General features: G+C 43.2%; 1 protein-coding gene across 1 annotated transcript in view; it reads left to right on the top strand.

Moving 5' to 3' along the window:
- The window catches only part of APELA (apelin receptor early endogenous ligand), a 43,372-nt gene that overhangs the window by 7,919 nt on the left and 8,189 nt on the right, over positions 1 to 27,264 (top strand). Inside the window, exon 2 of the mRNA XM_077269789.1 lies at positions 1,579 to 1,672. Coding sequence (XP_077125904.1) covers positions 1,579 to 1,667 — 89 coding nt within the window. The 3' untranslated portion in view covers positions 1,668 to 1,672. The remainder of the gene's footprint in view (positions 1 to 1,578; positions 1,673 to 27,264) is intronic.

Here is a 27,264-nt window from a genome sequence, read left to right on the forward strand (position 1 = left end):
CATATGTACCACATCTAAATAGTAGAATTATTTTAAAGGACAACCCTGGGCGTAGAAGAATATGGATGCTTGCTTGCATGTAGGCATAAAAAATTGCCGTGTGCACTACTGGAAAGGAAGGTGCTAAGGTTAGGTTCCCACACCTTCTTAAACCATAATCAAAAAGAACCTAGCACTCAACTTGATGCTTTAGAGTGAGTTTTATTGTAGTGGTACTCAAAACGTTTCGGTCCTACACCTGGACCTTCGTCAGTTACGTACTGCAGAGTATAAAGGGGGACCAAAGGGTCAGAAGACACACAGGGGCGGCGTCTTACACAAGAACCAGACAGGAGCGGTACTGTGGAGACCGTGGCAGATTGTATTGGGAGCAGACGCGGATTCCACCGCTGGTCTCACCAGCCGTTACAACTGCACAATATGGATAAAAATTTGCATAATTGTGAAATAAAAAAAAAAATTGTTGACCATATGTTAGTATAATGGTTGTGCAATGTACACCCTACTCTCATCAGATGCATATGGTCCCTTTTCTATTTCTATTTTTCTATATACAGGGTGGGCCATTTATATGGATACACCTAAATAAAATGGGAATAGTTGGTGATATCAACTTCCTGTTTGTGGCACATTGGTATATGGGAGGGGGAAAACTTTTCAAGATGGGTGGTGACCATATTCACAGCATAGAAGATGTGAAGCATGTGACGATACAAGATGTGCAGCATCTGAAACAACTGATACTGGAAGCCTGTGCTAGCATTTATTTGCGGTGTTACTATCAGTGTGTCAAGAGTGGGAGAAGAGGGTTGCATTGACGATCCAACACAATGGGCAGCACTTTGAACACATTTTATAAGTGGTCATAAACTTGTATATAACTCATGAAAGAATAAAGTTACGTTAAAACCAAGCACGCCATTGTTTTTCTTGTGAAATTCTCAATAAGTTTGATGTGTCACATGACCCTCTTCCCATTGATAAAAATAAAGTTGGATCCAAAATGGCCGACTTCAAAATGGCCGCCATGGTCATCACCCATCTTGAAAAATTTTCCCCTCCGATATACTAATGTGTCACAAACAGGAAGTTGATATCACGAACCATTTCCATTTTATTTAGGTGTAGCCATATACATGGTCCACCCTGTACATTTAGACACATTTGTCTAGTGAATGATTTAAAAAAAAATTGAGAAATTGATGGAAAAAATGTAAATGTAGGATGATTTGGAACATACAAGAACATTTCATCATTGCATTTATTTCTATTTCTGTATTCCAGGCAGGTGAAAGTATTAATACAAGTCATTATATGGTAAAGCAGATGAGTGCACAATACACACTTATCATTGACTGCAAACATGTAAAATTAATGAAATGTGTGAAAGCGTGTGATTGCTCCATTTGCTTCGTAGACTAGATTGATCAATTATATAGCTGTAAATGACATGACAACAGAGTGCCGGACAGGAGTCAGGGCAATCACAGAGCACTTCAAGATAATATGACATTTTTATTAATCTAGACTGAAGACAAATGAAGATTTTCTATATTTTCAACTGTGTATTTATTGCAGCAAACCTTGGACCACGGAGAAGACCCCACAGACACAACTGTTTCATGAAAAGATGTATGCCTCTCCATTCCAGAGTGCCCTTCCCTTGATGTAGGTATGCAATACCCCATTTAAGTCATTAACACTTATTAGCGTTAATGGATTATTTTTTTAGTTGCTGAAATGATTGCACCATTTATGTACACTTTATATCTGTTTCCTGTAAAATCTATCTACATTGAGCAATGGTTGGTGTGGAGAGGAATTATGTTTCTGGTCAACGTATTGCTCTTCATATAACCTCCATGCTGTACGGACCTATAATATGACGCTTATAGAAGTCTATAGGGCAGAAAGGAAATGGTGTCATGTTCCATCAACTGACGCACTCAGCTACATATTCATCTGAGTTTGTATTTTCATTTTCTGGACCACCACATGTCAGGTGGCAGTGCCGTCTGACAGACCTCATTGGGGTCTTTTGGGATTTAACTCCTTCACGCCGCAGCCTTTTTTCATTTTTGTGTTTCTGTTTTTCGCTCCCCTTCTTCCCAGAGCCATAACTTTTTTTATTTGGCCATGTGATGGCTGTTTTTTTGCGGGACAAGTTGTACTACCATTGATTTTACAATGTTGTGTACTCGAAAACAGGAAAAAAATTCCAAGAGCGGTGAAATAGCAAATAAAGTGCAATTCCACAACTGGTTTTTGGATTTTTTTTTACCATGACCCGCCATTATGATTCTCCAGGTCATTACAAGTTTGTAGATACCAAACATGTATAGGTTGTTTTTTTATTTAAATGGTGAAAAAAATCCAAAGTTTGTTGAAAAAAAAAAAAAAAGCATCATTTTCCGAGGCCTGTAGCGTCTACATTTTTCATGATCTGAGGCTGAGTGAGGGCTTATTTTTTGCATGCCGAGATGATGTTTTTAATTATACCAAATTGGTCTGGATACTATCTATTGATCGCCGCTATTGAATTTTAATATAATGTGTTGGCGACCAAAAAAAGTAATTCTGGCCTTTTGACTTATATTTCGCTACGCCATTTACCGATTGGATTAATTCTTTTTATAGCTTGATAGATCTGGCGATTGTGAATGCGGTGATACCAAATAGGTGTATTTTTTTATTGTTTTATTTTGATGGGGAGAAAGGGGGGTGATTCGAACTTTTATATTTTTTTATTTTTAAAAACATTTTTTTTTTAACTTTTTGCATGCTTCAATAGTCTCCATGGGAGACTAGAAGCTGCAGTTGTCCAATCAGCTCTGCTACAAACAGGCGATGATCAGATCACCTGTGTGTAGCAGAAATCCTCACTTGCTATGAGCGCCGACTGCTGGGCGAAGCTCATAGCAATCCTGCACCGGCAACCACAGGGGTCTCTTGTAGACCCCGGGTTTTCATGCCAACCCATTGGCAACCCGCGGTTATGTGACATAGGCACTGATGGGCTGGATTAGTGATGCACTTCCAGCATAATCACATTAAATGCTGCTGTCAGAGATTGACAGCGGCATTTAACAGGTTAACAGCTGTGGGTGGATCGCGATTCCACCTGCGGCTGTTAGAGGCACATGTCAGCTGACATGTGCCAGGAAAGATGTGTGGCTTAGTGCCGGAGCCCACATCAAAGGGAGAGACATGACATGCGCCGTACATGTACGAGGCATGTCAAGAAGGGGTTAAGCATGGTGTGTGTATTAAAAAAAAATATAGTGCAGCATTTTTTTATTGATTTTAGTTAGTGAGTTTTGTAAAAATAAAGCACCAGCTGGTTGGTACAATTAGAAGGACATGTAGTTCTGTAGAACAGTTCTGCTGTGTACACCAGGCATTGTACAGGAATACAAGTCACCTTAAACATGTTTTTCTTTTTTTTTATAAACTTGAGTGCATGTTATAGCCCAATAAAAAATAAAACAGCATAAATACAGTATATTGAATACTTGCACATAGACATGAAAGCACAAAAATAGCACAACACTAATTACACCAAATAAAAGGGGTAACGTTTCCCCTCATGGAGAGTGGCAAACCGGCCCTGGCATGACAATGTAAGGAGGCCTATACCCTGTGCAATGCTCCTCTGGGAAATTAAATATGCAAATTTCCTCTTCAGAGAGGAAAAGGAGAAGTACTCCATAGTGCCACCTGTTGGAAGTAGCGATCTTACAAGTCATTATCAACCCTTTAACAAGCCTTGCAATATGACTTAGGATCTGCCATTTGTTTTAAGTCATATTACAAGGCTCGTTAGAGGGTCGATAGTGACTTGTAGGATTGCTGCTTCCAACAGGTGGCGCTATAGAATTCCAGTCCTCTTCCTATCTGAAGAGGCAATTTGCATACCAAATACAAGAGCATGGTCACTAATAACCTAAAATGGGTCATACATCAGTATGTTTTATAGACAAATACAACTTTCCACTTGTAACATTTCATTCTTCCATTAAAATCTTCTGATTAAACAGCTGTTGGTCATGGATTCTAAGTCTGATGCACATGGACATATATCAGGTCTAAGGTATTTGTCAATTTGGATAAGAGAGGTTATGACCTCGTTCTAATCAGGTTATTTGATTAATTGAAGTTTCATTTAAACAGAAGAGCATGCATTCTCTAAGGTAATCAGTAATTACCTGCAAGCTACTTTCAGTAAACCTCTATGTCATGTCTGAGGTCAGAACTAGGAGGGGAGGATAGAATATCAATTCTACTAAGTGTTCTAGTGATTTAATCATTATCGACTATATTGATGTCACTTTATAGTTATGAAGCTGCACAGCACAAATGTCATTAATAGTAATTGAAAATAATAATATAGCATAAACTATAGACTAAACTATTATTACTTAAAACTGTAATATATTACATTTCACTGAGCACAGGGGCTGCAAGGTCCCTGAATGTTGGAGTGTCCAGGGACCCATGTTTGCCCCCTTAGGATGGCACCACAAATATCTTCAGTTTCTGTTTTCAACTTTCAGTTCTATATATTGAGTGGAGGTTTCAGGAGACATAGTCATTAAAGAAGTTGTCCACTACTATAACCTTTTTTTTTTTTTTTCATAAATCTTGCTATTATGTGCCACTGAAAACATCTACTGTGTTTATTTTAGCAATATTACCTTTTATCATGCTGTAGCAGCACATTTTCAGTGCTGGATCCAGCTCTCATGGGGTTAATCGACAACTTCCTTTCTCCTGAGTTATTGTGCTCTACTACTACAAGTTCCATGATGCATTGCACTGCTACTAAGCACGAACCTACCACACCCACTCCAAAACACACCCCAACCCCTCCCTCCTCTCCTTCTTCTATCTTCAAAAAGATTTGTGATGTCATTTCTGTCCGACCTCCTCTTTTACATTTGTCCAACCCACACTCCATTACACACAGATAGATGGATGGATAGATAGATAGATAGATAGATAGATAGATAGATAGATAGATAGATAGATAGATAGATAGATAGAGATATATCTATGTCTATTTCCATAGATATGTCCATATCCATGTTTCTAAACCCCTTCACCCCTGGAGCTTTTTTGTTTTTGTTTATCGCTGCCCTTCTTTCCAGAGCCATAATTTTTCCGTCAATATGGCCATGTGAGGGCTTATCTTTTGCGGGACAAGTTCTACTTTTGAACGACACCATTGGTTTTACCATGTCGTGTAGCAGAAAATGTGAAAAAAATTCAAAGTGCAATGAAATGGCAAAAAAAAGTGCAATCCCACACTTGTTTTTTGCTTGGCTTTTTTGCTAGGTTCACTAAATGCTAAGGCTGTGTGCACACGTTGCGGATCTGATTGCAGATCCGCAGCGTTTTTTGCCGCACTGAATTGCATCAAATCCGCAGTGTAGTGCACAACCAATGTAAGTCTATGGGAGCCGCAGACTTGTTGTGCACATGCTGCGGAAAAAGCCACACCAAAACCACACCAAGAACTGCATCAAAACCGCACCAAAAACTGCATCAAAACCGCACCAAAACTGCAAAACTGCACCAGGTTTTGATGCAGTTTTTGGTGCAGTTTTGATGCAGTTTTTGGTGCAGTTTTGATGCTTTTTTTGGTGCGGTTTATGCGCGGTTTTAATGCCGTTTTTGGAAATAAGTAAATAAACGGAAAATGTGCATGATTTGAATGGAAACATGCATGAAAAGACGGATTCCAAGGCCGGATTAATCATTTCACAGCTCAGTTTCATACGTTTTTTTGCCGGATCCGTCGCTGTGCATTTTTTCGCCGGACAGAAAAAACGTTCCTCTGTATGTGTTTTCCATCCGGCGGAAACAGCTTTTTTGAGGGATCCGGCAAAAAACGGATGAAACGTGTGGCCATCAGGAGCTAATACAACTCTATGAGAAAAACGGATCCTGCAGAAAAAAATGGATCCGTTTTTTTCAAAACTCGCCGGATTGTGCCTCACGGCAAAAACCTGATGTGTGAAAGCAGCCAAATATATGGATAGATATATCTATGTATCTATAGATATATCTATCTATAAATATATCTATGGATAGATATATCCATAATAATAATAATAATCTTTATTTTTATATAGCGCTAACATATTCCGAAGCGCTTTACAGTTTGCACACATTATCGTCACTGTCCCCGTTGGGGCTCACAATCTAAATAGATATAATAGAAAGGCCGATGTTTCTAAGGCCTCTTTCACACTAGCGTCGTGCACTGCATGTCGCAATGCGTCGTTGTGGAGAAAAAACTCGTCCTGCAAAGTTGTCTGCAGGATGCGTTTTTTCTCCATAGACTGTTATTAGCGACGCAGCGCGACGGACCCTTACCGATGCTAGTGTGAAAGCAGCCTAAGGCTACTTTCACACTTGCGTTTTTAGCAATCCGTCTTTTTGGGAAAAAAACGGATCCTGCAAATGTGCTCGCAGGATGCGTTTTTTACCCATAGACGTGTATTAGTGAAGGATCGCGACGGATTGCCACACGTCGCGTCCGTCGTGCAACGGATGCGTCGTGTTTTGGCGGACCGTTGGCACGTCCGTCGCGTCTGCCATTTTCTACCGCTCATGCGCGGCCAAAACTGCGCCCCCTCATGCGTTGAAAAACTTCATCCGCTGCCCACGACGTGCACAAATTTCACAACGTGCGTCGTTACGTCAGCCCGACGCATAGCGATGGACCCGTACCGATGCAAGTGTGAAACAGGCCTTAATGAGCGTTTAATAAAAAACCGGAAAAAAACGGCGTAGGCTCCCGCGCAATTTTCAGCACCAGAGGGGGAAAGCTGATGGCCGGGGGCCAATATTTGTAGCCTGCTATGAATATCAGCCCACAGCTGTCTGCGTAGCCTTTACTGGCTATTAAAATAGGGGGACCCCCACAAAAAAATGACGTGGGGTCCCCCTATATTTTATAGCCAGAAAGGCTACGCAGACAGCTGCGGGCTGATATTCATAGCCTAGAGAGGGGCCATGGATATTGGTCCCCCCCCGGCTACAAATACCAGTCCGCAGCCGCCCCAGAAATGGCGCATCTGTAAGATGCGCCAATTCCGGCACTTAGCCCCTCTCTTCCCACTCCCGTGTAGCGGTGGGATATGGGGTAATAAGGGGTTAATGTCACCTTGCTATTGTAAGGTGACATTAAGCCGGGTTAATAATGGAGAGGCGTCAATAAGACGCCTATCCGTTATTAATCCAATACTAAAAAAGGGTTAATAAAACACACACACATTAGGAAAAAGTATTTTAATATTCTTCATTTAACCATACTTACCATACTTCAGCCCCTGCAAAAAACGTAAAATAATAAACCGTATACTACCTGTCCACCGTAGTCCATTTAATAACGAGTGTCCCACAACGATCTCCCCTATAGAACAGTGACATCGGGTGATGTCACTGCTCTATAGGACCCTCAGTGACACACTGACAGGAGACAATGGCTCCTGCAGTGCATCACTGAGGTTACTAAAGTTCACTGGTCTCACTTTATGGCAAAAAGCTGCGTGGGAACTTTCTCATACAGCAATGCCATAAAGTGAGACTAGGGACTATTTTCTCACAGGGGCGTAGGAATACATTGTGGGGAATACATTGTGGAAGGATACCTTCCTCCCCTCATTGTGTTCCTGGAGCCCCTGGAGAGTGGTTGCATCAGCTGATGCTCCTGCTCTCCACGGGAGATTGTCGAGGGACACTCATTTTAATTGGATTTCTGCGGATCAGAGAGTATATTGGTTGTTTATTATTTTAATATTTTTTACAGATGACAATGGCTTCGGGGATCAAAGTGACAAGTGATGGTGAGTATATACTCTATGTTATATGTACTGTATGTCTGTATGTATGTACTGTATGTCTGTATGTATGTACTGTATGTATGTACCGTATGCGGCATGTCACATGTCTTCGCATGCCGCATGTCGTCGCATGCCGCATGTCGTTGCATGCCGCATGTCGCAGCATGTCGTCGCATGGCGCATGTCGTCGCATGGCGCATGTCATCACATGTCGTCGCATGCCGCATGTCGTCGCATGGTGCATGTCATCGCATGCCGCATGTCGTCGCATGCCCTATGTCGTCGCATGCCGCATGTCGCCGCATGCCGTCGCATGCTGCATGTAGTCGCATGCCGCATGTCGCATGTTCTGTATGTGTTCTATGTATGTATGTACTGTATATGTTTTTTTTTCTTTGTTTTTTTTTTTACATTCAACACATTAGCCGGATGATGGGACTACTACTGTCCCATCATTGGCTAATGTGTCACTCACTGTCACTGTAGTAGGCAGAGCCCAATGGGACTTGTAGTCCCATCGGACATGCCTGCACACAGAGACAACGCCGCCGCCACCACCACCGCACAGCCACCTTCAGCACCACGCAGACCCCCACCGTCGCACCGGCCGCCGCGGGACCAGCCGCCGACACGCACCGGCCGCCGACGCCACGGCACCGGCCGCCGCGGCACCGGCCGCCGCGGGACTGTCCGCCACCGCGGGACCAGACGCCGACGCACCGGCCGCCGCTGCGGGACCGACCGCCAACGCATTTCCAGAGTCTGGAAATTGACGTGACGTCAGCGGAAATTAGCGGTGGCTGCAGCCTGGGGGTCACGTGACCCGGACTCAGCCACAAACATGGCGCCGCTCACAGGCGAAAAAGGCAACGCAAGGTATGTACACAATTCGTCAGGGGCCCCGGGGGGATACATTGGGGGATAATTGAAAGTAGTGGACCACCCCTTTAACTTCTATGTATAGATAACTTTAAAACATGTATATTATATTGAACACAAAAATACTGATAAGAAAAGATCTGAAATAGTATACCCATGCAAACCAAGGAGGTTTTTTGTTTTAAAGGACAACTCATCTATTTTGTTGAGCTTTACCATACTGTAAATTTTTCTTTTACCCTCATTTCCAATGGAATCCACAGATGTAGCAAAATTAAGTAGGCTTAAGTTGTAGTACCATGGTGCTATATCCCCCCATGTAAAAGAAAAATAGCCTGTACTTACCTCCATTACTGGCGCCACTCCAGCAACACCAGTGCTGGGTCTAACAAATATATATGATATTATGTCACTGAGACCTGCAATTAATCAACGGCAGATATAATGGACAGCTTCACTCACTTCTTTTGGAAAAAGCTAACATTTGGAAGAAGTGAGAATTGATGCTGTTCTCTTACTTTCTCTGGATGTCAGTGAGTGTAAAGCCGCCCATTAGTGGCCACTGATTGGTTGCATGGCTCGTGTGACATAACACCTTACGAGCCCCAGGAGAACGGGTACAGGTGGCAAAGAGGCTAGTTTTATTTTACATGGGCAAATTGTCAATTCAGAGAGGAAGAGGAATTGAACTCTAGTGCCACCTTTTGGAAAACAGTAATCCTAAAAGGCAATATTGACCCTTCAATGGACCTTGCAATATTTATTAGGTTAAAAGCCAAACCAGAATCTCAATTTGCAGACATGATGTTTCAGAATGTTGCCCCTCATTAGTGCAAAGTATGAAATCTGATTTGGCTAAGAGAGAAGCTCTCGACTGGTGTCTAAGGGGTAATGTTTCTCCTTGTGGAGAGTGACATGTCAACACCCGAAAGCAATGTGTCGGCAAATTGGGATTCTGGTTTGGCTTTTATCTTAAGTCATATTGCAAGGTTCACTGAATAATCAAAAGGTGGCGTTAGAGTTCAAGTCCTCTTATTTTCTAACATGGCTTTTAAGCCTGCTCAATGACATGCCAGGCTTGACATGTCACACTCCACAAGGAGAAATGTTACCCCCTAGACCCTATTTTACATGAGGAAATACATACAGTAATTGAGAAGTGTTGTCCAAGTAATGGACAACCCCAGTTGACTGTGTTTGGTCTCCTTAGTTGCTAAGGCTTTGGCTAAATCAAAAATGCCTGTTAAATTATTATTTCTTTTTAGAGCACCATTGATTCCATGGTTCTGCACATGTAAAAAGTCTTCACATGGAAAATACAAATGTAGATTAGGGTACTGTCACACAGTGGCACTTTTGTCGCTACGACGGTACGATCCGTGACGTTCCAGCGATATCCATACGATATAGCTGTGTCTGACACGCAGCGGCGATCAGGGACCCTGCTGAGAATCGTACGTCGTAGCAGATCGTTTGGAACTTTCTTTCGTCGCAGGATCTCCCGCTGTCATCGCTGGATCGTTGTGTGTGACAGCGATCCAGCGATGCGTTCGCTTGTAACCAGGGTAAACATCGGGTTACTAAGCGCAGGGCCGCTGTGATCTGCTTTCACTTTACGGCAGCACTCAGTCAGAGCGGGAAGCAGACGGCAAGGGACCTGAAGGACACCGAAATGTAAGTATGTAGTGTTTTTTTTTTTTTTTACTTTTACGCTGGTAACCACGGTAAACATCGGGTTACTAAGCGCGGCCCTGCGCTTAGTAACCCGATGTTTACCCTGGTTACCCGGGGCCTCGGCATCGTTGGTCGCTGGAGAGCGGTCTGTGTGACAGCTCCCCAGCGACCACACAACGACTTTCCAACGATCATGGCCAGGTCGTATCGCTGGTCGTAATCGTTGGAAAGTTGCACTGTGTGACAGTACCCTTACAATACACAAATTAACAACGACACACTGGTAAAGAAGGGAGAGGGTCCTGCTCTTGCAGTCTTACAATCTAGAAGATAATGAGGAAGAAGACAGTAGGTTGGGGGGGGGATGTTGCAGCATTTTCCATGGTGGTGAGGGGACATGGCAGGCTGTAAGCTTTCTTGAAGAGATGTGTTTTCAAGTTCCATCTGAAAGGAACGTACAAGTGTGGAGGAGAGTTGAAGGTCTTGGCAGGAGCGGAGATTCATTTCAGTTCTGATTAAGTAAGGGAGATAATATTAATGCATTTGTTTTAACAATTAGTAGCTAATTATTTAGGCTGATGGCAATAACACAACAGGAAGACAGGCCTCAGGCAAAGTCCAGTAGTTCCCAGATCTTCACAGCAATAGTGCATTATATATTTCAAAAGATAATATATGAGAATGCTCCTTGGCTGACTGCGTTTTCTGACTCCCCCATACAGATGAACGCTTCACTGAGCTTTCATCTGTTTTCAATAGTGAGAAAGCTGTTATCAGACACTTCTAGTGGCAGCTTATGTCCCATGAAAATAAAAAGGGACTTTAAATGGTCATGTGTTTTATTTATTTAACTCACTTTTATAGCGCCATTAATTACGCAGCACTTTACAGACATGATGTTTTGCAGAAATAGGCGATTTTGGTAGACTTTAATGTGTATGAGGGTCTTTAGATTTTGTTTTACAACTCAATTTTTACTATGCTCAACAAAAATTGAATAAATTTGGGAGTACATGGGAAAATTTTTTTAAAAAATTGCAAGAAACGTTTTAAAAAATTCCCGTAGAATTATTACTCAAAATAGGAGTTTCATGATAAAAATGAGGGTAGGGCCACACAAATACCACAGCAGGATATCAATAGTCCCACCACCAATTTATGCACATAATACAATGATTATCAGCCTTTTTAAGCATCTATTATAATGCACCGTCACAATTACATGAACCTAAGGCTATCACTCTGACATTTGTATGCTCCCTGCTTCAATGTGGTTTGGATTTCCAGTTGAAATTGAGTTGGTGGTTTCATTTAAATCCTTAATAGGAACATGTCCACATGACAAAGGAACCACATGATTAAGTAAAATTGGACTCCTGGGAAGTCTGAGCTCAGGAAAGGACTCCAAATAATGAATGTGGGCAGGCCAGAAGCACATAAATACTAGCACCTTGTCACAGAGGATGTTAAGGAGTGGTATTGTCCAGGACATCTAATCCTGCAATCGTTTTACACAGGCTTACAAACTGAGCATCATTTGCACATTTACCAGTTAGATGGACACACACAAAACAAATTAATGAAGCATCCACATGACGGAGGAAAACGGGTTATAAGGGGTCGCCTACAAAAATACTGTGTTCACCTCACCCCTGCATTCCAAACATACCACACAAGTCACCCATCTATAGATGTGGCAGGGTTGAGTGTCACTAAGTTACAATTTAGAAGGTTTACTCTTTGTAACAATATAAAAAGTGAGTTGGAAACAATTTGTGGATTTATATAGATCACAAACACAAATCCGTGCCTTGGTGTATGTACAACAGGAATATATGTAGTAAAATACACACGCACATTTAAAATTATACTTGGCCCAAATTATACTTGGTCCAGGTTCACACTTGAAGTCTACAACACTATACTAGTCATCAAGAATACTCAAACTAGAAATGTGGGAACTTTACATCACAGTACAATGGACAAACCACCATAAACATTACTTTTAAGTTGACTGAACCCAGACTGGCTGACCATATGAATAAGGCAATGATTGAAACCCCTCAAACTTTTTGTTCTTATGTCTGGCAGTGGATTCTCCAACTTTCATGTTGAAAACACATGATCAATCAGCCAAGCCAATTGTTCATGTGTGAGGGGGAAGTTGAGATGAATGTATGGGCATCCTAAAGGTCCCTATACTCATAAGACAAATGTCAACCAAACCAACAGGTTCAGATGAAACAAATTGGCCGACTGATCGTTGGGGAAGATGGCGATTGGGCATTTTCGATTTTGGGCAGCCAATTGCATTGTTCTCCCAGAGATAAGGTGCCGGCAAAGATGTCTGTCATCTGCTCTGTCATAGAGAACACAGGAGCGCTCAGCTAGATGAGAGAGATGGCCAAGACAGTTGTTGGCAGAATGATAGGGCGAGGCATTGTTCAGCCAACAACCAACTAATGTGTATGGCGACCTTAAATGAATGAAGACTTTTCATTTTTGATGAGAGATCATCACCAGACTTTGCAGAATTTCATTACAAAATTGCCCTCAGACATAATTTTGTTACTGTTAGTTCAGATTTGGGAACCAGTGTTCACATGCAACAGATTTGTTTAAGAAATTTCTATGGCTGAGAAATCCTTTGCCTACAACTGAATGAGGTGGTTCTATAATCATGGATGCCTTCAAGCTTATTCAGATCCATGAGACAGTCACAGAGGTTTCTGCAACAAACCTGCCATGTGTGAATATAACCTTATTAGGAAATATTTAGTGTGGAAAGTCATAGCGATAAAAATACTGATTGTCAGTCACCCACTTATCCCATAAATAGGAATGTTCTGTTATAGAAACAAGACCTGTAAGCTAATTATCTTTCTATGGCGCCAACATATTCCGCTGCACTTCACAAACCAGGGGGGACATGTATGAACTATATAAGACATTACACAGCAATACATTATTCAACAAATCAAACAAGAAGTGAGGGCCCTGCTCGCAAGCTTAAAATCTAAACTAACAGTTCTTCACACTAGTCAACTAGACTGGAGATTAATATCAGAGGAGCACATAATATTTGTATACCAGCTCCTCCACAACTTAGTAAACAGGAGACCGAGAGTTTCATTTATCCACAGAACAATTTTTCCTCTTTACACCAGATGTAAAAGCTTATCCTGTGTGCCATCATTATTCAAGGTGAAATATGCTATTTAGCCAAGAATAAATGGAAAAATAATTGTTGTGAAATAAATAAGATCTTTATCTCTAAATTATCCCAAGACAAATGAGCATGGTTAGCTCTGTCAGCCTGTCCTCAGCTGAAAAAAAAGATCAATTTTGGGACATTTGTTCCATGCTTCAGCTTATGAATACATCAATCACAAGGCAGGACAGAAAAAGGAGGGAGTTCTGCAAACAAGCATTTTCAGAGTATTAGGGCTTATATGTAAGGCCTTGATCCTATATATGGCCATCTACTGCTTATTTTTCCTCTGGCAAAGTAGTGAAATACAAATGGACATCAATGCTTGAACTGATGCCAACTTATTTTTATGGGATCGTTGCCGACATCTGTTGCATCAGTTGCTGAGCTAACTGGTTAAAAACTGTATCAAAAACTTCTGCTCGGCCGAGCATTTTTGTGTATTCAATGGGGAGAGTGTTGTAAGCTGCTGCCAGACAACTGTGGTGGTAACTTATCTCAGGAGAAAACTAAAAAAAAAATTGGGAGTTGAATTTTAGCTTTTCTCCCCCCAAATCATCTAACATACTAACATAGTTTTGAAGGTTGACTTTAAGTTCATCTAGTTCAACCCATATGCTAACCTAACCTGCCCTAACATGTTGATCCAGAGGAAGGCAAAAAAAAAACCATGTGGCAAAGAGTAAGCTCCACATTGGGGAAAAAAATTCCTTCCCGACTCCACATACGGCAATCAGACTAGTTCCCTGGATCAACGCCCTATCAAGGAATCTAGTATATACACCCTGTAACATTATACTTTTCAAAAAAGGCATCCAGTCCCCTCTTAAATTTAAGTAATTAATCACTCATTACAACATCATACGGCAGAGAGTTCCATAGTCTCACTGCTCTTACAGTAAAGAATCCCCATCTGTTATTATGCTTAAACCTTCTTTCCTCCAGACGTAGAGGATGCCCCCTTGTCCCTGTCTCAGGTCTATGACTAAAAAGATCATCAGAAAGGTCTTTGTACTGTCCCCTCATATATTTATACATTAAAATAAGATCACCCCTTAGCCTTCGTTTTTCCAAACTAAATAGCCCCAAGTGTAATAACCTATCTTGGTATTGCAGACCCCCCAGTCCTCTAATAACCTTGGTCGCTCTTCTCTGCACCCGCTCCAGTTCAGCTACGTCTTTCTTATACACCGGAGACCAGAACTGTGCACAGTATTCTAAGTGTGGTCGCACTAGTGACTTGCATAGAGGTAAAATTATGTTCTCCTCATGAGCATCTATGTCTCTTTTAATGCATCCCATTATTTTATTTGCCTTTGTAGCAGCTGCCTGACACTGGCCACTGAATATGAGTTTGTCATCCACCCATACTCCCAGGTCTTTTTCCTTGACAGTTTTGCCCAGTGTTTTAGAATTAAGCACATAATTATACATCTTATTTCTTCTGCCCAAGTGCATGACCTTACATTTATCCCCATTAACCACATAATCCCATTGGATGTACTATCCCGTCAAGGTGACCTGGGACTTAATTCTCAGTGACGGGATAGTATGTCCAGTGCGATCAGCCGTGCTCACGGGGGGAGCGCGGCAGATCGCGGCCGGGTGTCAGCTGACTATCGCAGCTGACATCCGGCACTATGTGCCAGGAGCGGTCACGGACCGCCCCCGGCACATTAACCCCTGGCACACTGCGATCAAACATGATCGCAGTGTTCCGGTGGTATAGGGAAGCATCGCGCAGGGAGGGGCTCCCTGCGTGCTTCCCTGAGTCCCTCGGAGCAACGCGATGTGATCGCGTTGCTCCGAGGGTCTCTTACCCCCTCCTCCCTGCAGACCCAGAGCTCTGAGCAGGCGCCGGGAAGCCCCCCTGCTGTGCCTGTGTGATCGCTGATCTGACACAGTGCACAGCAAAGTGTCAGATCAGCGATCTGTCAGTATAATGTGATGCCCCCCCCCGGGGCAAAGTAAAAAAAATTTTTTACATGTGAAAAAAAAAAAATCCTAAATAAATTTAAAAAAATATATATATTGTTTCAATAAGTACATTCGATTATCTAAATAATAAAAAAGACAATAAAAATACACATATTTAGTATCGCCGCGTCCGTAATGACCTGACCTATAAAACTGTCCCACTAGTTAACCCCTTCAGTGAATACCGTAAAAAAAAAAAAAAAAACCAATGCAAAAAACAACCCTTTATTATCATACTGCCAAAGAAAAAGTGGAAAAGCACGAGATCAAAAAGACAGATATAAATAACCATGGTACCGCTGAAAACGTCATCTTGTCCTGCAAAAAACAAGCCGCCATACAGCGTCATCAGTGAAAAAATAAAAGTTATAGTCCTCAGAATAAAGCGATGCAAAAATAATTATTTTTTCTATAAAATAGTTTTTATCGTATAAAAGCGCCAAAACATAAAAAAAATCTAAATGAGGTATCGCTGTAATCGTACTGACCCGAAGAAAAAAACTGCTTTATCCATTTTACCAAACGCGGAATGGTATAAACGCCCCCCCAAAAGAAATTAATGAATAGCTGTTTTTTGGTCATACTGCCTCACAAAAATCAGAATTAAAAGCGATCAAAAAATGTCACATGCCCGAAAATGTTACCAATAAAAATGTCAACTCGTCCCATGAAAAACAAGACCTCACATGATTCTGTGGACCAAAATATGGAAAAATTATAGCTCTAAAAATGTGGTAACGCAAAAAAATATGTTTTGCAATAAAAAGCGTCTTTTAGTGTGTGACAGCTGCCAGTCATAAAAATCCGCTAAAAAACCCGCTATAAAAGTAAATCAAACCCCCCTTCATCACCCCCTTAGTTAGGGAAAAAAAATAAAAAAATGTATTTTTTTCCATTTTCCCATTAGGGTTAGGGCTAGGGTTAGGGTTAGGGCTAGGGTTGGAGCTAGGGTTAGGATTACATTTACGGTTGGGATTAGGGTTAGGGGTGTGTCAGGGTTAAGGGTGTGGTTAGGGTTGTGGTTGGGATTAGGGTTAGGGGTGTGTTGGAGTTAGGGGTGTGGTTAGGGTTGGGGTTAGGGGTGTGGTTGGGATTATGGGTGTGTTTGGGTTAGGGTTTTAGTTAGAATTGGGGATTTCCATTGTTTAGGCACATCAGGGGCTCTCCAAAAGCGACATGGCGTCCGATCTCAATTCCAGCCAATTCTGCGTTGAAAAAGTAAAACACTGCTCCTTCCCTTCCGAACTCTTCCGTGCACGCAAACAGGGGTTTACCCCAACATATGGGGTATCAGCATACTCAGGACAACTTGGACAACAACCTCTGGGGTCCAATTTCTTTTGTTACCCTTGGGAAAATAAAAATTTGGGGGGCTAAAAAAACATTTTTGTGTTACAAAAATTATTTTTTATTTTCACGGCTCTGCGTTATGAACTGTAGTGAACTACTTGGGGGTTCAAAGTTCTCACAACACATCTAGATAAGTTCCTTTGGGGTCTAGGTTCCAATATGGGGTCTGTTATGGTTCTCAATGGCAAGAGAACATAGCCCAGCAAACATAAGTACTAGCTCTTGGAAGGATGGAAACTAAACTGACCATGAACTAAACCTGCCGCACAACTAACAGTAGCCGGGTAGCGTTGCCTACGTTTTTTATCCCTAGACGCCCAGCGCCGGCCGGAGGACTAACTAATCCTGGCAGAGGAAAATATAGTCCTGGCTCACCTCTAGAGAAATTTCCCCGATAGGCAGACAGAGGCCCCCACATATATTGGCGGTGATTTTAGATGAAATGACAAACGTAGTATGAAAATAGGTTTAGCAAAATTGAGGTCCGCTTACTAGATAGCAGGAAGACAGAAAGGGCACTTTCATGGTCAGCTGAAAACCCTATCAAAACGCCATCCTGAAATTACTTTAAGACTCTAGTATTAACTCATAACATCAGAGTGGCAATTTCAGATCACAAGAGCTTTCCAGACACAGAAACGAAACTACAGCTGTGAACTGGAACAAAATGCAAAAACAAACGAGGACTAAAGTCCAACTTAGCTGGGAGTTGTCTAGCAGCAGGAACATGCACAGAAAGGCTTCTGATTACAATGTTGACCGGCATGGAAGTGACAGAGGAGCAAGGTTAAATAGCGACTCCCACATCCTGATGGAAACAGGTGAACAGAGGGGATGATGCACACCAGTTCAATTCCACCAGTGGCCACCGGGGGAGCCCAAAATCCAATTTCACAACAGTACCCCCCCCTCAAGGAGGGGGCACCGAACCCTCACCAGAACCACCAGGGCGATCAGGATGAGCCCTATGAAAGGCACGGACCAGATCGGAGGCATGAACATCAGAGGCAGTCACCCAAGAATTATCCTCCTGACCGTATCCCTTCCATTTGACCAGATACTGGAGTTTCCGTCTGGAAACCCGGGAGTCCAAGATTTTTTCCACAACGTACTCCAACTCGCCCTCAACCAACACCGGAGCAGGAGGCTCAACGGAAGGCACAACCGGTACCTCATACCTGCGCAACAATGACCGATGAAAAACATTATGAATAGAAAAAGATGCAGGGAGGTCCAAACGGAAGGACACAGGGTTAAGAATCTCCAATATCTTGTACGGGCCGATGAACCGAGGCTTAAACTTAGGAGAAGAAACCCTCATAGGGACAAAACGAGAAGACAACCACACCAAGTCCCCAACACAAAGCCGAGGACCAACCCGACGCCGGCGGTTGGCAAAAAGCTGAGTCTTCTCCTGGGACAACTTCAAATTGTCCACTACCTGCCCCCAAATCTGATGCAACCTCTCCACCACAGCATCCACTCCAGGACAATCCGAAGATTCCACCTGACCAGAAGAAAATCGAGGATGAAACCCCGAATTACAGAAAAAAGGAGACACCAAGGTGGCAGAGCTGGCCCGATTATTGAGGGCAAACTCCGCTAAAGGCAAAAAAGCAACCCAATCATCCTGATCTGCAGACACAAAACACCTCAAATATGTCTCCAAGGTCTGATTCGTCCGCTCGGTCTGGCCATTAGTCTGAGGATGGAAAGCAGACGAGAAAGACAAATCTATGCCCATCCTAGCACAGAATGCTCGCCAAAATCTAGACACGAATTGGGTTCCTCTGTCAGAAACGATATTCTCCGGAATACCATGCAAACGGACCACATTTTGAAAAAACAGAGGAACCAACTCGGAAGAAGAAGGCAACTTAGGCAGGGGAACCAAATGGACCATCTTAGAGAAACGATCACACACCACCCAGATGACAGACATCTTCTGAGAAACAGGAAGATCCGAAATAAAATCCATCGAGATGTGCGTCCAGGGCCTCTTCGGGATAGGCAAGGGCAACAACAATCCACTAGCCCGAGAACAACAAGGCTTGGCCCGAGCACAAACGTCACAAGACTGCACAAAGCCTCGCACATCTCGAGACAGGGAAGGCCACCAGAAGGACCTTGCCACCAAATCCCTGGTACCAAAGATTCCAGGATGACCTGTCAACGCAGAAGAATGAACCTCAGAAATGACTTTACTGGTCCAATCATCAGGAACAAACAGTTTACCAGGTGGGCAACGATCAGGTCTATCCGCCTGAAACTCCTGCAAGGCCCGCCGCAGGTCTGGAGAAACGGCAGACAATATCACTCCATCCTTAAGGATACCTGTAGGTTCAGAGTTACCAGGGGAGTCAGGCTCAAAACTCCTAGAAAGGGCATCCGCCTTAACATTCTTAGAACCCGGCAGGTAGGACACCACAAAATTAAACCGAGAGAAAAACAACGACCAGCGCGCCTGTCTAGGATTCAGGCGTCTGGCGGACTCAAGATAAATTAGATTTTTGTGGTCAGTCAATACCACCACCTGATGTCTAGCCCCCTCAAGCCAATGACGCCACTCCTCAAAAGCCCACTTCATGGCCAAAAGCTCCCGATTCCCAACATCATAATTCCGCTCGGCGGGCGAAAATTTACGCGAGAAAAAGGCACAAGGTCTCATCACGGAACAATCGGAACTTCTCTGCGACAAAACCGCCCCAGCTCCGATTTCAGAAGCGTCGACCTCAACCTGAAAAGGAAGAGCAACATCAGGCTGACACAACACAGGGGCGGAAGAAAAGCGGCGCTTAAGCTCCCGAAAGGCCTCCACAGCAGCAGGGGACCAATCAGCAACATCAGCACCCTTCTTAGTCAAATCAGTCAATGGTTTAACAACATCAGAAAAACCAGCAATAAATCGACGATAAAAGTTAGCAAAGCCCAAAAATTTCTGAAGACTCTTAAGAGAAGAAGGTTGCGTCCAATCACAAATAGCCTGAACCTTGACAGGATCCATCTCGATGGAAGAGGGGGAAAAAATATATCCCAAAAAGGAAATCTTTTGAACCCCAAAAACGCACTTAGAACCCTTCACACACAAGGAATTAGACCGCAAAACCTGAAAAACCCTCCTGACCTGCTGGACATGAGAGTCCCAGTCATCCGAAAAAATCAAAATATCATCCAGATACACAATCATAAATTTATCCAAATAATCACGGAAAATGTCATGCATAAAGGACTGAAAGACTGAAGGGGCATTTGAAAGACCAAAAGGCATCACCAAATACTCAAAGTGGCCCTCGGGCGTATTAAATGCGGTCTTCCACTCATCCCCCTGCTTAATTCGCACCAAATTATACGCCCCACGGAGATCTATCTTAGAGAACCACTTGGCCCCCTTTATGCGAGCAAACAAATCAGTCAGCAGTGGCAACGGATATTGATATTTAACCGTGATTTTATTCAAAAGCCGATAATCAATACACGGCCTCAAAGAGCCATCTTTCTTAGCCACAAAGAAAAAACCGGCTCCTAAGGGAGATGACGAAGGACGAATATGTCCCTTTTCCAAGGACTCCTTTATATATTCTCGCATAGCAGCATGTTCAGGCACAGACAGATTAAATAAACGACCCTTAGGGTATTTACTACCCGGAATCAAATCTATGGCACAATCGCACTCCCGGTGCGGAGGTAATGAACCAAGCTTAGGTTCTTCAAAAACGTCACGATATTCAGTCAAGAATTCAGGAATCTCAGAGGGAATAGATGATGAAATGGAAACCACAGGTACGTCCCCATGCGTCCCCTTACATCCCCAGCTTAACACAGACATAGCTTTCCAGTCAAGGACTGGGTTATCAGATTGCAGCCATGGCAATCCAAGCACCAACACATCATGTAGGTTATACAGCACAAGAAAGCGAATAATCTCCTGATGATCCGGATTAATCCGCATAGTTACTTGTGTCCAGTATTGTGGTTTATTACTAGCCAATGGGGTGGAGTCAATCCCCTTCAGGGGTATAAGAGTTTCAAGAGGCTCCAAATCATACCCACAGCGTTTGGCAAAGGACCAATCCATAAGACTCAAAGCGGCGCCAGAGTCGACATAGGCATCCGCGGTAATAGATGATAAAGAACAAATCAGGGTCACAGATAGAATAAACTTAGACTGTAAAGTGCCAATTGAAACAGACTTATCAAGCTTCTTAGTACGCTTAGAGCATGCTGATATAACATGAGTTGAATCACCGCAATAGAAGCACAACCCATTTTTTCATCTTGCCCCTGAGATAGGGACATCAAGGCCTTTTCCGCCTGAAGCTCTAACTGAGGTTCCTCATAAAGCAACCCCAAGGCCAGAAAAAACGCATCCACATTGAGCAACGCAGGATCCCCTGGAGCCAATGCAAAAGCCCAATCCTGAGGGTCGCCCCGGAGCAAGGAAATCACAATCCTGACCTGCTGAGCAGGATCTCCAGCAGAGCGAGATTTCAGGGACAAAAACAACTTGCAATTATTTTTGAAATTTTGAAAGCAAGATCTATTCCCCAAGAAAAATTCAGGCAAAGGAATTCTAGGTTCAGATATAGGAACATGAACAACAACATCTTGTAAATTTTGAACTTTCGTGGTGAGATTATTCAAACCTGCAGCTAAACTCTGAATATCCATTTTAAACAGGTGAACACAGAGCCATTCCAGGATTAGAAGGAGAGAGAGAGAGAGAAAGGCTGCAATATAGGCAGACTTGCAAGAGATTCAATTACAAGCACACTCAGAACTGAAGGGAAGGGAAAAAAAAAAAAAAAAAAAAAAAAAAAATCTTCAGCAGACTTCTCTTTTCTCTCCTTTCTCTGTCAATTAATTTAACCCTTTTTGGCCGGTCAAACTGTTATGGTTCTCAATGGCAAGAGAACATAGCCCAGCAAACATAAGTACTAGCTCTTGGAAGGATGGAAACTAAACTGACCATGAACTAAACCTGCCGCACAACTAACAGTAGCCGGGTAGCGTTGCCTACGTTTTTTATCCCTAGACGCCCAGCGCCGGCCGGAGGACTAACTAATCCTGGCAGAGGAAAATATAGTCCTGGCTCACCTCTAGAGAAATTTCCCCGATAGGCAGACAGAGGCCCCCACATATATTGGCGGTGATTTTAGATGAAATGACAAACGTAGTATGAAAATAGGTTTAGCAAAATTGAGGTCCGCTTACTAGATAGCAGGAAGACAGAAAGGGCACTTTCATGGTCAGCTGAAAACCCTATCAAAACGCCATCCTGAAATTACTTTAAGACTCTAGTATTAACTCATAACATCAGAGTGGCAATTTCAGATCACAAGAGCTTTCCAGACACAGAAACGAAACTACAGCTGTGAACTGGAACAAAATGCAAAAACAAACGAGGACTAAAGTCCAACTTAGCTGGGAGTTGTCTAGCAGCAGGAACATGCACAGAAAGGCTTCTGATTACAATGTTGACCGGCATGGAAGTGACAGAGGAGCAAGGTTAAATAGCGACTCCCACATCCTGATGGAAACAGGTGAACAGAGGGGATGATGCACACCAGTTCAATTCCACCAGTGGCCACCGGGGGAGCCCAAAATCCAATTTCACAACAGGGGTCACTTGTGGGGGGTTTCTACTGTTTAGGTACATCAGGGGCTCTGCAAATGCAACGTGATGTCTGCAGACCATTCCATTTAAGTCTGCATTCCAAATGGTGCTCCTTCACTTCCGAGCTCTGCCATGCGCCCAAATGGTGGTTCCCCCCACATATGGGATATCAGCGTACTCAGGACAAATTGGACAACAACTTTTAGGGACCAATTTCTCCTGTTACCCTTGGGAAAATAAAAAACTGGGTGTTAAAGATAATTTTTGTGGAAAAAAAATGATTTTTTATTTTCACGGCTCTGCGTTATTAACTGTAGTGAGACACTTGGAGGTTCAAAGTTCTCACAACACATCTAGATAAGATCCTTGGGGGGTCTAGTTTCCAATATGGGGTCACTTGTGGGGGGTTTCTACTGTTTAGGTACATTAGGGGCTCTGCAAACGCAATGTGACGCCTCAGACCATTCCATCTTAGTCTGCATTCCAAATGGCGCTCCTTCCCTGCCGAGCACTGCCATGCCCCCAAACGGTGGTTACCCCCACATATGGGGTATCAGCGTACTCAGGACAAATTGCACAACGTTTCTGCTCCAATTTCTCCTGTTACCCTTATATACACTACATCCACTGAGAGTCCTTGGTCCAGTCCGGAACTTACCTCTTCATAGAAGCTTATCAGATTAGTTTGACAGGAACGGTCCCTAGTAAACCCATGCTGATATTGGGTCATGAGGTTATTCCTCTTCAGATACTCTAGCATAGCATCCCTTAGAAAACCCTCCAGGATTTTACCAACAGTAGAGCTTAAGCTTACTGGCCTATAATTTCCAAGTTTAGTTTTTGTCTCTTTTTGAATATTGGCACCACATTTGCTATACGCCAGTCCTGTGACACAGGCCCAGTTATTATGGAGTCTTTAAAGATTAAAAATAATGGTCTACCAATGACTGTACTTAATTCCTGCAGTACTCGGTGATGTATCTCATCTGGGCCGGGGGATTTGTCAACTTTAGCTGGGTTAAGCAGGTGACATTTAATGGGGAATTTTTGTTATCACTGATCATATTGTCTGTCATGGGATTTTCTTGAGTAAATACTGTTGAAAAAAAGTCATTTAGCATATTGGCTTTTTCCTCATCCACCATTTCACCCACACTACTTTTAAGGGGGCCAACCCTATCATTTTTTAGTTTCTTACTATTTACGTAGTTAAAGAATATTTTGGGATTATTTTTACTCTCTCTGGCAGTGAGTCTCTGTCTCAATCTTTGCTGCCTCGATTTGCTTTTTACAGAATTTATTTAATTTTCTGTATTCATTTAATGCCTTCTCACTACCTACTTGCTTTAATTCTCTAAATGCTTTCTTTTTGTCAGTTATTGCGCCCCTTACAGCTCTATTTAGCCATATTGGTTTCCTCCTATTTCTAGCATGTTTATTCTCATAGGGTATATACTGTGCCCAGATCCTATTCAGGAAGCTAATAAACGTCTCACATTTTCTTTGTGTACTTTTATGTCTCAGGATATCGTCCAAGTTTATTGCACTAAGGCTGGAGTCACACACAACGTATAAAACAGTCCATTTTACACAGACGAAAATCGCAGAAATGTTCCCTGAACAGTGATCCGTATGTCATCTGTGCAGTGCGAGGATGCGATTTTCTCGCATGTAAGCATCCGTGTGACATCCGTATGGCGAGATTTTCTCGCCGGCTTGCAAAATGGACATATAATGGATCCATGGGCTCAAATATTCGTGAAAACATAAATACAGTTATATATATATATATATATATATATATATTCAGTGACACACATATATATTTTTTATATTTCATATAGAGCTAGATTGCAGAATAGCCGGTAGTTCATTTGTCGGCTTTTGCTAAATCTTTACAGAACCCGACAGGATTTGAGACATGGCTTACATACAGTAAACCATTGCATGTCCATTAGATTTATATATGTCCCTCACTAATAATGTTAGTACCGTCTTTCCGCGAATATAAGCCAGTGTCTTATATTCTTTTTACCCCCAAAAGTCCCACTATGGCTTATTTTCGGGGTATGGCTTATATTAGCCAAAAAAAAGGCGACTTTTTTTTTTAACCAAAAAGTAGCTGTGCCATATAGTGCTCTGCACCGTTCATTATTGCCCCATAGCTGTGCCATACAGTGCTCTGCACCGTCCATTATTGCCCCATAGCTGTGCCATACAGTGCTCTGCACCGTCCATTATTGCCCCATAGCTGTGCCATATAGTGCTCTGCACCATTATTGCCCCATAGCTGTGCCATATAGTGCTCTGCACCGTCCATTATTGCCCCATAGCTGTGCTGCTGCTGCTGCAATAAAAATAATAAAACACATACTCACCTCTCTTGCTTGCAGCTCCTCAGCGTCCCGTCCCGGCGTCTCTCTGCACTGACTGGCAGAGGGCGGCGCGCACACTATATGCGTCATCGCGCCCTCTGACCTGCACAGTCAGTGAGGAGAGATGCCGGGAAGATGGCGCGACGCCCGGCGTGTGGAACGCGGACAGGTGAATATGTCATACTTACCTGCTCCCGGCGTCCCGCTCCTTCCCCCGGACAGCTGGTCTTCGGTGCCGCAGCCTCTTCCTCTGTCAGCGGTCACCACTCATCGGCACTGCTGATTAGAGAAATGAATTATGCGGCTCCGCCCCTATGGGAGGTGGAGCAGCCTATTCATTTCTCTAATGAGCGGTCCCACGTGACCGCTGAACAGGGGAAGAGCTGTGGCACCCGGAGACCGTGGGACGGGGAGGGGGAGCGTCACCGGTATGTGATAATTAACATTGTGGGATTTCCTTACCTTGTAATGGTGGCTTTCCCTTATGGATTCCTCCGCGGTGCAGGGTGCAGGTGTGGTTGTCTCATCATGCAGGGCGTCTGGGCCAATCAGCATTCGAGCTGCTGAGCCAATCAGCGCTCGAGATGCTGGGGAGCCGCTGGACCAATCAGAGCTCCGGCCGGGGCACACAGAAAGTTAACCCTGCACTCGGGGCCACTAGAGAGAGGACAGAGGGGACCAAGGCAGTCAAAAGGTACCATGGCTTATATTTTCCACGTGTTTCCCACTACGGCTTATTTTCGGGGTATGGCTTATATTAGCCGCCCCTTCTCTACCCCCCACTACGGCTTATTATCGGGGGTGGCTTATTTTCGGGGAAACACGGTAGTGTGTGTGTGTGTGTGTGTGTGTGTAAAGTTTTGGAGCTGTAGGTGTTAAATTAAAGGATTAATTCACGGAATAAACTGGTGTGGGCTCCAGCGCAATTTTCTCCACCAGAGTGGTAAAGCCAGTGACTGAGGGCAGATAATAATAGAGAGGCCTAGAGAGGGACCATGGTTATTGGCCCCCCTGGCTAAAAACATCTGTCCCCCAACCACCCCAGAAAAGGCGCATCTGTAAGATGCGCCTATTCCGGCACTTAGTCTCTCTTCCCATTGCCCTGTAGCGGTGGCATATGGGATAATAAGGGGTTAATGTCACCTTGCTATTGTAAGGTGACATTAAGCCTGGTTAATAATGGAGAGTTGTCAATAAGACACCTATCCATTATTAATCCAAGAGTACAAAAGAGTTAAAAATACATACACATTAAGAATAAAGTATTTTAATGAAATAATGAAACACAGGTTTACCATCTTTATTACACTCTCAATCCAAGCGAAGCCCTCGTTCTTCTGTAAAAAAAAAATCCAAAATAAAAAAGCAACAATATCTCATACCTGTCCGCTGTACAGTCAAGTCTCATGCTGCAATCCATCTCAAGGGGTTAAATAGTTTACAACCCAGACCGGTGCTAATGCTACCGGCCGGGCTGTAAACCACGGAAGAATTAATGTAAAGCTGCCTGCGCAGCCTCTCCGCCTGATTGGACATGTACTCTGTAGCGTGGGAAAGTTTCTGAACATTTTCCCATGCTGTCAGTTTACCGCGGGTCAGGCAGGGAGTCTGCGCATGCTCAGTGACATCAGCGGTAATCGGCCCCGCCTGACACGATGAACTTGACAAAGTGGGAAAATGTTCAGAAACTTTCCCACGCTAATGAGTTCATGTCCGGTCAGGTTCATTCCATCATGGTTGACAGCCCGGCCGGTAGCATTAGCACCGCTGTGGGTTGTAAACTATTTAACCCCTTGAGATGGATTGCAGCGCGGGACTTTACTGTACAGCGGACAAGTATGGAATACTGCTTTTTTATTTTGGAATTTTTTTTACAGAAGAACAAGGGCTTCGCTTTGATTGAGAGTGTAATAAAGATGTTAAACGTGTGTTTAATTATTTCATTAAAAGACTTTATTCTTAATGTGTGTGTATTCTTAACCCTTTCATACTATTGGATTAATAATGGATAGGTGTCTTATTGACACCTCTCCATTATAAACCAGGCTTAATGTCACCTTACAATAGCAGGGCGACATTAACCCCTTATTACCCCATATGCCACTGCTACAGGGCAATGGGAAAAGAGAGGCTAAGTTCCAGAGTAGGCCAAAGTTACAGATGTGCCTTTTCTGGGGTAGCTGGGGGCAGATTTTTTTTTAGCCAGAGGAGGGACAATAACCATGGTCCCTCTCTAGGCTACTAATATCTGCCCTCAGTCACTGGCCTTCCCTCTCTGGTATAGAAAATTGTGCGGGAGCCCACGCCAGTTTTTTCTGTGAATCAATCCTCTAA

This window comes from Ranitomeya variabilis, chromosome 1, assembly GCF_051348905.1.
Source record: "Ranitomeya variabilis isolate aRanVar5 chromosome 1, aRanVar5.hap1, whole genome shotgun sequence".
In the NCBI taxonomy this organism is placed as follows: domain Eukaryota; kingdom Metazoa; phylum Chordata; class Amphibia; order Anura; family Dendrobatidae; genus Ranitomeya; species Ranitomeya variabilis.